Raw genomic sequence first — 14,679 nt, forward strand, 5'->3', positions numbered from 1 at the left:
AAGACTGTAAGTATGTTTTTAAATTTACAAAGTCATTTTTTCCACAATGACATGAAATTAACAATTTTTTCTCATGTGCAATGTGAGCTATAAAGCTGTTACATGACAATAGTAATTAAGAATTTTAATGTGCATATTTCCCCAAGGCCTACCTCTGTGTACAATAAAATTATATTTTCAGACCCATTTCTGATGAGTGCCTGCTTTCATATTAGATTATGCCAGTGAGTTATTGCAGTTTTTAATTAGTGGGCTTTCTCTTTCCCAGGCTTTTGTCATCTTCTGTGGCCTTGGCATCAACAACACAATTATGTACGATCAAGTGAAGAAGTCCTGGGCCAAACAGTCTGTGGCTCTTGATGTAAGTCAGTATTTATGTCCGAATCACATGCTAAAAAGCCCTAATTTTATGAGAGAAAAAAAGCCCTTATTATGGGCCTTAATTTCTCAATTTCTAATTACCTATTCATTGGGCTTTAATTATTCTAGAGTCATGGGTTTGGCTCTGATGAAAGCCAGACCCACTCTTAACAATGCTCATATGCTCACAATTTTGCATGCAGTTTTAGGGAGTGCACAGATTCCTTGAAGGCCATCCATATACGTTGTACAGTTAGATACAGATTTTATGTGTTAGGTTTATTAAAAGGGATGATCCAAAAAATAAATTGTCAGGATGTTAAATGCGTTATGAACTTATTTTGAATATGTATAGATAGTCTGGAAATGCACAACTTCTCATACCACAGAAGAAAACTTCACTACAAAGACATGTGACCCAGGTGGGGACAGGCTGCTCCGGGCATTATCTAGCTCCCCCACTACACATGTATACATCCCACCGAGAGCTCCGACCTGTTTCCCAGGCCTGACCTGCATCTCCTCTCAGACTAGGTTCTAAGACTATAGTGCTCTCCCCTGAATCTCCTTGTTTTGACCCAAGACCTATTGTCCCAACTTCTGGTCTATAGCCATTATCAAAGATTTTTTTTTTCTATCTGTGAAATACTTCTTAACTAGGGCAGATAAAATATCAATGATATGTGACATTATCTAGAACATGATAATATAATACATGTACAGTCTTCAAAGTATTCTGTGTAACAAGTGAGATATTGGTAGAAAGATAAAACCGAGGGAGAGGATAAGTAAGCAACACAGTGGTACCTGAAGTACTCTGATTTAAGATTTAAAAGACCTAAAATTAGTTATTTACCAATATACTTTTCTACCCTTAATTAGGCCATGAACCGTGGAAGCACAGGGATTTTATCTTTTTTATAATCTTATTCCCTAGTGCCTAGCAGGGCACTTAGCACAGAGAATGCTTTTATTTAATGGTTTGGGGATCGATGGAGGAAGGGAGGAAGAGAAAGAAAGAGGAAGGAAAGGATGGAAGAAAGAGATTCCCCTGCCCAACGAAAAGGATTTTTTTTTTTTTTGGCTCTCCCTCGGAGTCCTACTTTGTTTATATGTAATATCTTTACAACAAGGAATAAAAATAATACATCCAGGATGAATTAATAAGTAAATGAACTGTGGATATGCAACGAATAAGAATCACTAACAGACCATTAGGTCTATGTGCAGAAGTATTTTCACATCCTGACTCCGTCACCTACCTCAAGTGTGAGAATTAAATGAGATAATATAAGAGAAGATTTTAATATTCCATCAACAAAATTACAGTAATGACAATAATTGCTATATTATTACTTGCAGTAATGTGTTTATTACTGAGAAATCACCATAGACTGTGAGAAAGAACAAAGGACAGGGATTTGGAACAGCAAATGTTGTCATGACTCCATCATCTTCAAATTTTGACCTCCTCAGGGTTGCCTCACTCAGCTTTTGTTTCTTTAAAAACTTTAGTTTCTGCATCTGTAAAAAAGGACACACTATACACTAGTCCCACACAAACTCTACTTCATGTTGTCGTGTTGGACTTCACACATACAGAGCATCTCATATATACCCACATACGCACTCCTCGCCCACCTCCTGGTGGGTCTCCATCCTGTTGGGAAGGGGGTGGAATCAGTGGGTTGAAGCAGGAATTGCCATTCACCAAGGAGAGGCCACTCTCTGACTGGCACCACCGCTAGTCCTCGACCTAGAAAGTTCTAATACAGCCACAGTGTCCTCACCCATGAATTGCTCATTTGGGTTCATAGACCACTCTGACACCTTCTGCCCTGACATACAAAAATTATTACTGACACTCCCAAATTTCCAGCCCAAGTATTGTGGTAGTCTCACCCTTTCAGAAGTTGCTTGTATGTGTGGACTTACATGTTCTGTGTGCTTTCCCGATCAGAATTCTGGTGTTGCCATCTTGGTTTCCTCCCTCCTTGCTCCACTCAACCCCTACCCCACCAGATACCACATTCCCATCTCTAATGATCGGGTGGCATCCACCCCACTCCCTCATCCAGGAATGCATATGCAAGAATATCTGGAAGGATTTCTTATCTCAGGGCTTTACAAAGACAAAAAATGATTTGTTGAGAACTACTAAACCCAAACTCAGGAGTGAGATCTTCTTATACTATAGTATACATTAGCTTCTGAATGATTATATATTTTTAAAATTTATGTATTTATAAATATTATAGATGCATGTGAATAATATAATTTAAGGTGCATATTTCTATTAAAAGTATGTATTTATAACCAGCCTATTCCAATAAAGGATTTAAGCTACTTGATAGGAATGTAAATGATCCAACAAATGTTTTAAGGTAAAGTAATGATGATGATGATAATAATAACAACAGCAACAATAACAGAGGGGAGAGAGAGAGAGAGAGAGAGAGAGAGGACACACTAACCAGAGGGGACAGAACCACACACAGTGCTATCCTTATATCATCTCCTCCTTCTCCCCAAGAACGTGGGGTGACCTTCCCCTTTTTTTCCATTGTGGCTAAGGGAAGATTCCTCACTTGGATCTGGGCAGGCTCCTCTTCCACTCGTGTTGTCTCATTTTTACTTACTCTCTTCAGGTTGTTTTCTGCTTGATCTTGCATAAGATCTTTGTCTAAGTGTAGCTTTACCATCCCCGTAATCTTTTTGCAGTGTGTTTTTTTCAGCTGGCAACAAGAGTGAAGGGAAGTAATCCATCCCACAGCCCCCAGTGACAATAACCACCCCAGAAGGCTTTCCCTCCCCAGAAAGCGAGCACACATATTTCATGGCCTGGAGAGGTAATGTGAGTACATTTTTTTCCTGTGTGTTCAGGAGACTCTTGAGAGATAGCACAGCATTCTCTTGTCTTTTAAGAATCCTTTCTCTCAGGCATTTTTAATAAAAATACTACCTTGGTGCATTCTCTGGAAGTATTTCTCCTGTTCTCTGGGAAGTTTACGTCTTACGGATACTTGCCGAAGTGTCCAGGGTTCACAGGAAGTGCACTTCTAAGGCACATCTTGCTGTGTATCAGTATCCCCTGCAGGAAGCTGCTGGCTTTATCTGAGTGAGAGGCAATGCAAGGAAAAGATTTGGAGCCTTGTCTTTTACATTAGTCTGATCAGTCTAGTTAGGACTGAATCTGTGTTCAGTAGCTGTGGATCTTAGGGAAGCTACTTAACTTCGCAATCTCAGTTGTTGCACGTGTTAGATGGGTTTGGTAAGAAAGGTGTTTTAACAGGGAGATAAAACAGTTGCAGGAAAAGTATTTAGAGAGTGTTTAGTTACAGTTAGCACTTAATAAAAGCTGGCTGTTCTATTAACCAGAGCGCTTGCTGCCCTTAATCTGCACTGAGTTCTGAATGCTCTGCCCAAGAATTGCTTATAAAACTGCTCTGATTGAGGGGCTGGGGAGGAGGTGTAATTTTTTGCCCCTTTTATGAGGAAGATCGTTTCCTGCTTAAAGTTTGAGCTGAAGACAGATCCCCAATTTCCCAGATCCTGGGCGCATCCTGTGTTCCACCACTGAGCATCCCAGCAGCATTGGAGCTATAGCTGCTGGGCTGCAGTGAGCCGCTGCTCGCCATTGCCCCCTACTCCTTGCCCCTACTGCTTGCCTCTGCTTCCCACTGCCCTATATGTTTCTACAGAAAAGACCAGGCACTGTAAATACAGAATTTCCCATGTTAAAAATAGCTATGCAGGTCTTCAAAAGCTGTACATCCCCAAGGGCAAAGCCTCCCCAGAAGACCTCCCATGCTATGGGGTCTCTTCCCCGTTGCCACATACTGGCAACTTCAGCTCATTTTAACCTAATCCACAAATGGTGAAAAATAAAAATATAAACATATGATATGCTTTCTACTTTTTTGGCCTTTAAAAAATGAAGTGACTAATACATTGTCTGGATTTTGTTTAACAATTGAATTATAAAGCACTATTGTTTTGATTATTGCTTTTCTTAAGTTCTTATAATTTAGTTACATAATTCTATTTAAAAGTCTGTTTCCTAAATATATAAAACTAATACTCTAAGACTCTTAGAGAGCTGAGATGCTCTTAAAGCTGAATAATGGAACAAAGAGGGGAATTTACTATCATTTTTCATAACTTTAATTGTTTTCTCCTGATTTCCATTCTGTCTGAGTGCCAAGAGCTTCACGGGAAGTATACTAATGTATGTTCACATTTTCTGAGTGTAAGAATCCCATGATAAAAGAGGGAAACTTCACCTGAAATTCCAGAATACAGAGCAAATACAACATGAATGGAAATCAGAATATTACTTCTTCATTTTGCACACCAAGAATTGTCCTTTGGGGTGTCTTTCATATATATTGCAAATGAAGCCTTGCTGGATGCTGATGAGAAATTTTCCGGAAAATATAAGTCAGTGTATTAAGGGACACCTAATACCCCTCTATGACCAGATGAGGAAAGTGACGAGGGTCAGACAGGGGGTGTAGAAAGGGCATATGTAGTCAGAAGTCAAGCCCCATTTATTCTACCTCCCCAAAGCCTCTCCCATCCATTTCCTCCTTTCCAATAGCCATAGCAGCCATCCTACTTAAGGGCTTCCTTACCTCTTGACGGAACAATCGTAATACCCACCTGTCTGTTCTTCCTAAAGCGTATTTCAGATTGCATCACTCATCCACTCATGGATCCTAAATTATTCCCCCATTATCTATCAGAGTACCAACTTCCTGGCCCTTGGGGCACTTTGAAATTTCATATCAAACTATCTTCCTGCCCCCGGCTCTCATTTCTCTTTTCAGAGCATTCTGTGCTACTTACAAACTCACCTACATCGTAGTCTACAGATCAGCCACCTGCTTCTCTGCCATCTGATCTCTAACACCTTCCCTGCTTCAGTTATTCTCTGTTCCAATTATGCTGCCTCCCCTCAAAGTTGTTCTGTCATTCAAAGCTCAACTTAAATGTAATCTTTTCTATAAATCTTCTAATCCCATGCTTACTTGCTCCTGACTTCATCCTATGTTATCGTTAATTGTGACTTTGTATGTTTTCCTCTGCTAGAACATGCTATCTATTCTCTGCTATCTATTCTTTATTCCTTTCGGTGGTTTACCTATAAAACCAAAAGTATATTGAATAAGTGAATGCTTACAGCCACAAATAATGTTTCTGGGCTGCTGTATCAGCTTTCCAAAAGGGAAAAACTTAGGTTGTGATGGAAAAGGTGGCAGTCACCTTATTGGCAGTCTTGCTGACCACAGACTTGCATAGCACACCCCTGTATTCCCTTTCTCCTTTATAGGTCATGAAGACCAATCTTTTCTGTTTACTTATTTTAGGGGGGATCTCTTCCAAGGTATCATCTCCCCTCAGGTATTTCTTTCGATGATGATTAAGGAGCCAACCTGGCTTCCTGAAGATAAGGAAAAAAGAGGGAAGTGAAAGACATGATTCCACCGTGCGTAATCTCCTAAGCTCCAAGGGGAAAATTTTCTCTAACTGGGTGATTGACACAGTTAGACTCAGGATGCCAACAGAATGTCACTCCATTATTTTTCATCTCTCTTCCTTTAGACCTACTCTCTGGAATCAAACTTCCCTACTCTTGGATGAACTCTCTGGTATGTTACATGGCTCTTGTGACACACTCAGGTGTTAAATAGCCTCCGAGCTCCTCTCCTTCCCTGTGATTAGAAGCTATGATCAGGAGAAGGTCATAGTGGGCTTCCTTACTCTTCTTCACTTTACCTCCTCCCCAAGACAGGCGTAGAGAGCAAGATGGAAGTAGGATAAAGAGCAAACTCATACTCTAACCTGGTTTCAAGGCTCTCTGTGTCAAGCACCAACATTTTTTTTTAACTGTGAGTTGCTTTCATAAATTCGTCAGAGAATTCTGGAGCCTAGAAATCTCCCGTTGTCAGTCCCTGATGTGGGTTTACCTCTCCTGACTGACAGGTTATAATTGTCTCTCAGGCCCTGGTTTCTGGTGGCCCACGTTTTTCTCTTTTATTTATTGTGGTCAAATAAACGCAACATAAAATTTACCATTTTTAAGTGTACAGTTCAGTGGCACTAAATAACATTCACAATGTTGAACAATCATCACCACCACCTATCTCTGGAACGATTTCATCTTCCCAAGCTAAAACTCTGTGCCCATGAGACACTAACTCCTCATTCCCCTCTCTAGCCCTTGGCAGCCACTATTCCACTTTATGTCTATGAACTTGACTCCTCTACATACCTCATGTAAGTGGAATCAGTATCATGTAAGGACAGTATTTGTCCTTTTGTGACTGACTTATTTCACTTACCATAATGTCTTCAAGGGTCATTCATGTTGTAATTTGTGTCAGAATTTCCTTATTTTTTTTAGGACTGAATAATATTCCACTGTAAGAATATACCATATTTTGTTCATCCATTCAATGCTTCCTGATCTGAGTCTTTTTAAGCCTGTGCATCTTTCACAGATCCATTTGGCCCCTGGACAGCCACATGTGTTGGACCATTAGGTTGCACGAAGCAGCCCTCTCTTCCTGCCCACTAACCTTTAGAATTTTTAGGCATGAATCAGTAACTGGTCCCACACCACACTCTGGGGAAATACATATTAAGTTCTATAAGTGGTTTTCTGGAAAGAACCCTCAAAAAACTCTAATTTTTAATATTGTGTTCTCTCGAGAATTATCTCCCTTGTCTCACACAATGCAGAGATGGGCAACAAAGCACCTTAGCTTGAAGGTAGCAGAACTAGCTTGGGACATCTTCTTTCCAAGTCCTGTATTAGTAGCCTAGATGGTCTAGCCCCTCCTTTTAGAATGCAGTATCTGTTGTTCTCAACTATAAAGTCAGACAGAAAGAGTCCCATTTAAACATGCTGTTATCGGGGCACCTAGGTGGCTCAATCAGTTAAGCATCTGACTCTCGATTTCAGCTCAGGTCATGATCTCATGGTTCGTGAGATCAAGTCCCATGGGATTCTCTCTCTCTGCCCCTCCCCGACTGTGCTCTCCCTCTCAAATGAATAAATAAACATTTTTTTAACAAATAATTAAAAAGTAAACATGCTGTTATATACCAAAATGGCTTTCCAGACCAAGTTACTGTCAGAACGTGATCCAGTGATTGTCCAAATGATAAATGTCTACCCTTGGAAAATCCTTGTTTATTTGCAGGTTCAATGGATATAGGTTATCAATTACAAGACCAAATTCAAAACATCAGCAGAGGTGGAATTGTTCCCATTTGTAAATTCTTCTTTACTGAAAATACGTTGCATTATGTAAACACTTCTTTTGAAGAAAGGAGAAAGAGGAAACCCAAATGAACTACTTCCCTCAAATGGTTATGTGGTTATTAGTTCCCCATTGTAGCCACTACTACATTTTAAGTAACTTTAAAAACAAACAACACTTTGGAAGCTGTTTTCTGTGAGAATTCTGGGCTCCTACTGAGCTAGTTTATAAATTACGATCAAATAATTGTGGCTGTCAAAGGGGGCTTAAGAGAACAATCATGCCAACTTTCTTGAACTTCTTCTTCTTTGGATGTGTAGCACAGTAAAGACCAATTAAGTGGATAGTGTGTGCTTCCACTTTTCCGCTTGCTACTTTTGGTAGCAGACTTTTATTCCAGCTAATTCTTGGTTCTTCTGTGTGACTACAAAAGTTTAGACTTAACATATCTAGCAATTACAATCTCCATTAAAAAACAAATATATGTTATTAACAGAATACTGATATGATGTTTTCATATATCGTGGTTTATCTTTAACTTCTCTCCATGGCTTTTCACATCCAGACACTTACCAGTCCCAGTCAGTTTTGTTCTTGCTGTGCCTCTGTGTTCATGGTTCAGGTCTTTATTTCCTCTTCCCTGGTTTAATTCTGCACACCCAAGCTGAGGATCCTGGCTCGGGTTTCTTCTTTCCTGACCCATGGTACACTCAACATACAGATTTATTTTCCTAAAATGCAATACTGATCATATCTGTGCTCTGAAACCATCAGTGGCTCCCTACTGCCTGCAAATTAGAGCTTTCAAAATTTTCCACTATTGACAGCAATCTTTTTGCTTCAGCTCTCACTTCCATCTTCTAGAAAAAAGTCTGTTATTTTGTGTTTCTCAAAAATATCCCAAGACTCCCACTCTGGGTATTTTCTCCATTTGCTTAAAGTACCTTCTAACAAACATCAAATTTCACCTTTTCCATATATGTTTCCCGATCTGCCCCCAACAGATGTGATGGTTCCTTCCTTTTAATCTCTACAAAAGGTTATTTTGCGTAAAATCGCTGTTGTGTTAGTTGATCTTCAAGTATAAATATTTTACAAAGACTAGTAAAAACATGGTACTGATAATGTAGGTACCTTATGTGAAGATAAAGATTAGTCCAATAGTTTTCTTATGATTTTTCTATACTAAGTATGACCCATATAAGATAATATTTTTTTACTTGTTCTTTTTTAAATGTTTTTTAAAAAGGTGTTATTTAATGTTATTAAATCAAAGTATTATTGTTATGGAAGATGCAGAATGTTTTTATGAGAAGAAATTGAAAAATCAGTGGTAACCAGTGCTTAGAACTAACCACCTTATCATTTGGGTTAACAATTTTCATTTTTCTTTCAACCCTTTTAAGAGATCACTGTCTTCTGGCTTTCACTATTACTAATGAAACACCTGCCATCGTTCTTGTTGTTCCCTTAAATGTAACGTGTCTCTATTTCTTACTGCTCTTAACAACTTCTTATTACTTCTGGGTTATTTTGTTTTCGATATATTTCTTGTAAACTACATACATCTGAATTTAATGTTTAAATTCAATATGAGAATCTTTGTTTTTGATGAAGGATTTGATTTTACTTATGTTACTTTATTCATCCTGAGTTTATACTTTTTTATGTTTTGCTTTTTTCTGAGTTTTACTATGTGGATTCTATTTTGCTTGATTTTGGACTCCAACGAAGTGGAAGTTATTTATTATGCTTCTTTCACAAAAGCATTTTTTAGTCAAGATTTCTATAATTATTAAAAACAAAAATGAGCCAGTATCTTTTAACTCCTTACTATGCAGGAAAATGATTTGTGTGCACTTAACCCTCAGTTGCCTGGTTTTGTTTATGCATTATAAGATTTTAATTACATTATCATGAGCAAACTGTTAAATTTATACAGTGCAATTATTATTTTAAAAGTACTGCTCATATTTTTCAGTACTAATATAACTGTATTTTTAATACTTATTTAGACATAGTTTTTGTTTTGGTACCCTAATCATGTCCATCAAACCACCTCAAAACTTCAATAGTTTAAAATTTTTTTTTTCAACGTTTTTATTTATTTTTGGGACAGAGAGAGACAGAGCATGAACGGGGGAGGGGCAGAGAGAGAGGGAGACACAGAATCGGAAACAGGCTCCAGGCTCCGAGCCATCAGCCCAGAGCCTGACGGGGGGCTCGAACTCACGGACCGCGAGATCGTGACCTGGCTGAAGTCGGACGCTTAACTGACTGCGCCACCCAGGCGCCCCAAAACTTAATAGTTTTAAAACAACAATTTTGTTATTTTTCACTAATACACCTTGACACTGCAGGAAGTGTTCCCGCCTGCCTCTTCCCAGAGTCACCCACTACCACCCCTAGAGATAACCATTGGTCTGAGTTTTCCACCATAGATTAGTTTTACCCATTCTAGAATTTCACATAAATTAAATTACACAGTATGAACTCTTTTGTTTAAGTCTTCTTTCAACCCACACAATCCATTTGACGGTTACCCGTATTGGGTATATAAGTTTGTTCCTTTTAATTGATGATTAGTGTTTCATTGTGGGATTATACCACAATTTGTTTGTTTACCTACCCTCCCATTGATCAATATGTGGCTATTTCCGGTTTGGGGCTATATGAATAAGGCTGCTATGAACATTTTTGTACAAGTATTTTTATAAACGTATGCTTTTATTTCTCTGGGGTTAGTACCTAGTATTAGAATTACTAAATCAAAAGGTCAGTGTGCAGGGGTGCCTGGGTGGCTAGTCACTTAAGCATTCAGCTCTTGATATTGGCTCAGGTCATGATCTCACAGTTGGTGGGACCAAACCCTACATCAATGCAGAGCCTGCCTGAGATTCTCTGTCTCTTCCTGTCTGTCTGCCCATCTCCTGTTCATGCACGTGTTACAAGCGTGCATATGCTCACACATTCTCTCTCTCTCAAAATAAATAAATAATCATTTTTTAAAAGGTCAGTGTGTATTTAGTTTTATAAGAAATTGCCAAATATGTTTTCCTTCCAATGTGGTGTCCCATTGTATTCTCCTACCAAGTAATTATGAAAGTTATAGTTGTTCACAGTCTCATCGATACTTGATGCTATCACTGTTTTCAACATTAGCCATTTTGGTAAATATTACGTTGTGGTTTTAATTTGAATTTCCTTGATGACTAATAATGTATATTTTTGCATGTGTTTATTTACTATTTGTATACCTTTTGTGAGCTGTCCAAATTTCTGCCCTCTTTTAATTGGATTGCTTGCCTTTTTATTATTGAGTGGTAGGAGTTCTCTTCATATAGCCTGGATACTGATCCTGGTAAGACGTATGTATTGTAAATGTTTTCTCCAAATCTGTACCTTGCTTACTCATTTTCTTTATGATGTCTTTTGATGAGCAGATGTTTTTAGTTTTGATGAAGTCTATTTTGTCATTTCTTTTAGTTTTAAGGTTACTGCTTTCTGTGATATACGAAACCTCTGCCTACCCACAAATCAGGAATATATCCCCCTATGTTTTCATCTAAAAGCTGTAGCGTTTTAGTGTTTACATTTGGCTCTGTGATCTAGCTCAATGATTTTCGTATGTGGTAGCAGCTGAAGTTCATTTTATCATCGTCCCATCTATTCAAAAGTTCTTTTTTCTCCTTGGATCACTTTGGCACCTTTGTTGAAAAACAAATAACTGTGTAAGTGTTGGTCCACTTATGGCCTGTCTATTCTTTTCCAGTGATTTGTCAATCCTGAACTCTTGTATTAAAAAAATACGTATTTATTAACTCAAATAAGCATTTCAATTCTGCTATTATAATTTGGATTCCCTTGAAATTTTCCCATGTTAGCCAATCCCATTTGCATGTTGTTGACATTGTATTCAGTCACTGAACAAGTATTCATTGAGCTACTTTGTGGTGGACACTATTCTAGGTGCCGAGGATTCAGGGGTGAGCAAAGAAGAAATATTCATATTCTCATGGACCTTATATTCTACTGGGAAAAGACAAGCCATAGACAAACAAACAAATAAATTAGCAAGATAAATTCATGATGATGTATCATAAAGAAAACAAAGCAAGATGCTGTAATGAAGAGTGACTGGAAATTAGGCCTATCGCAGATGCCCCGCAATTGGAGGGAGAGCCCCACCTTAAGAAAGTGACAGTTGATCTTTGTTATCTCATTCTTTGTTTCTTTGCTTGTTTGTTTTTAATATTTCATCCAGGCCTATCTTATCTATTTGGTTTTCTGGTCTAGTTTCAGTGAGGCTCTTTCTTCTTATATTTTATTGAAGACACAAAGCATAAGATTTCTGATAGGTAATGGCCCTTGCATGAAATGCTACCCGAGGTATATTCTCTCTGAGTTCTCAGGATGTCCCCTTTCCCTTGGACTTCAGTGTTTACCAACTGGCAAGGTTTTGTGATTGGCCTTGAGCCTCCCTCACTGACTACTTACATACTATTGAATCCCTCAAAAGGGCCAAAGTGGAGCCCTTCAAGGTGTGGGGCCCAGGCTGGGGACTTGGGTTGCCAGGGTCTCAAGCAATACAGACAAATGCTGAGAATTTGGTGGTTCTGGTCCTTTTCTCCCTGGGCAGGGCTCTTCTTTCCAGATCCCTGTGCATTGTCTTCACAGATCTCGGTCTCCAATTCCACTGTCTTAGGCCAGGCACTGTTCTCTCTTCCATATCCACTCTTGCTCACCTCCGGTCCATCCTCTATGCAGCAACAAGGATCATGTTCTGCATGTGATGAGGATCCCTTTTTGTAAGTTCAAGAACAGGCAAAGCTATATAATATACCAAGAGGATGAATGCTTCAGAAGTCAGAGTGGTGGTCACTTCTAGAAAGGGGTATAATTGAGAAGTACACAAAGGGCTTCCAAAATCACAGTGATGTGAAAGCTAACCAGATTATGTCAGTCTCTTGTCTAAAACCCCTCAGTGTCTTCCCATTGATTATAATAAAATCCTTTATTGGCCTACAAGGCCCTGGATGGCCTGGCCTCTGCCCAGCACTTCCACCTCATCTCAGGCCATCCCTGCCTTACTCACATTAGCCTGAGAAGCACCTTCATCTTCTGCCCAAAACATCTTCCCTCCACCCCTTGGCTTTGCTAGCTCCTTTTTGTTTTTTAGGTCTCACCTTAAATATCATCTCAGCAAGGCTGTCTCTAACCAATTTTCCTGTCACCTCCCATACCTAGCCCACCCTCACTGTCTTTCAGCATCTTGCCAATTGACTTTGTAGCAATTATTTCAATGCATATATTTGCCTATTTAGTAACTCCTTACTGCTGAGACAGAAGTTGCATTAAGACAGGGACCATGTGCACAGAGCTTGGCACAAATTACATCCTCAATAGATATTTCTTGGTTGAACGAATGACTAATGATTTAGACATCCCAACTACATTAATGCTGTTCTCTGACTTATTCCTGCAAATCTAATCTGATCTCAATGGCCACTACCAACCTTATCTGAGGCAGATTAAAAACCGTCCTTTTTAGTCTTACTTTTGGACTTCTCTTTCCTCCATGGCAGCCAGTTATCCCTGTGACCCCAATCAGGTTAACACAGGTCTCGAACTGTGCTTTACTCCTTTTACTCCAGAGGGAGCTCCCAGCAAAACCATGCTGTATCAAATATAAAGTCTCCATGGCTCTTGCATAACCACCAAAAATAAGCAACTTATATTTCTCTCAAATCACCAACCACAGTGGTCTTTTTGATTATGCAAAAACCATGAAGCAAGGGAGATAGAAAATGAATATATATAAATACCCAATAAAGGGCTATCCAATAAATACCCAATAAAGTAGCCCCAATAAAGGGCTACTTAAAAATATTCCATTAAGTGAAATCAGACTACTAATAGTTCCAGACATGTAAATTATAGATTTGAAAAACCACTGGCACATACTACAGTTGTTTCAGACACAATAATAACCAATCCAAATTGCTCAGTTAGTCCAGAAAAATGTTATGTTCTCCTCTGTTCGAATTAACAAAAGAAATTCGAATTAACAAAAGAAAAACAAGTAAGAAGGAGTTCATTAGAAAAGCATTTGTGAAACATTAATACATATAATAACCTATGTGATTAAGAAAAGCAGCCTCACGTCAAAACATAATGTGGGGAGAAATGTGATTGTGGGAAAGGAACACTTATTTTGAAGCAGTTATAAATTATAGTCCTTTATGTGTATATATCGAATCATATTTAATCACACTAAGAATTAGTCCAAAAGAAATATTTTTAATTTAAGTATTAATGACTGAGATCTTTAATGAGAGACTACTAAAAAAAATTTAAAACTTGGAATAATTATTACCACATATAACTTTTCAAAAGACCTAGGGTGTTCCTATATCTTTTCACACTAAGGTCGTTGAAATGATTGAAATTAGTAACTAAGCAATTCCTTAAAGCTATATAACAACCAAAAAAAGCCAGTCATAATCATTCCCTTATAAATAATTTTCTTCTATAGGTATCAGAATATGTTTAGTCAAATCAAAAATATTTAATGAGCATATACTACATGTACTATATATGTTAAATATAAAGAATATTTAATTAGCATATACTGTAATGCCATTATTGGAAGATCCTGCCTACCAAACACAGCTCTTTGAAACACAGAAGAGAATCAGGAAATAAGCAAAAGTTGAATAGACACCATAAAATTCATATATTAGAATTCATACATCGGACTCATCTCCAATTTCAAACACAATTCTTTTTTTTTTGCATTTTATTTTGTTTTGTTTTTAATATTAAATATAATTTATTGTCAAATTGTTTCTATACATCACCCAGTGCTCATCCCACGGGTGCCCTCCTCAATGCCCATCACCCACTTTCCCCTCTCCCCCACCCCCCATCAACCCTCAGTTTGTTCTCAGTATTTAAGAGTCTCTTATGGTTTGCCTCCCTCCCTCTCTGTAACTTTTTTTCCCCCTTCCCTTCCCCCATGGTCTTCTGTTAAGTTTCTTAAGATCCATAT

The 14,679-nt window shown here is 38.3% G+C and overlaps 1 protein-coding gene across 2 annotated transcripts in view; it reads left to right on the forward strand.

Moving 5' to 3' along the window:
* The window catches only part of PDE11A (phosphodiesterase 11A), a 379,748-nt gene that overhangs the window by 213,531 nt on the left and 151,538 nt on the right, over nt 1-14,679 (forward strand). For both annotated transcript variants that reach the window (XM_047873318.1, XM_047873319.1), the window contains exon 9: nt 269-361. In XM_047873318.1, the coding sequence (XP_047729274.1) occupies nt 269-361 (93 nt within the window). The remainder of the gene's footprint in view (nt 1-268; nt 362-14,679) is intronic.

This window comes from Prionailurus viverrinus, chromosome C1 (assembly GCF_022837055.1).
Source record: "Prionailurus viverrinus isolate Anna chromosome C1, UM_Priviv_1.0, whole genome shotgun sequence".
NCBI classification, from domain to species: Eukaryota; Metazoa; Chordata; class Mammalia; order Carnivora; family Felidae; genus Prionailurus; species Prionailurus viverrinus.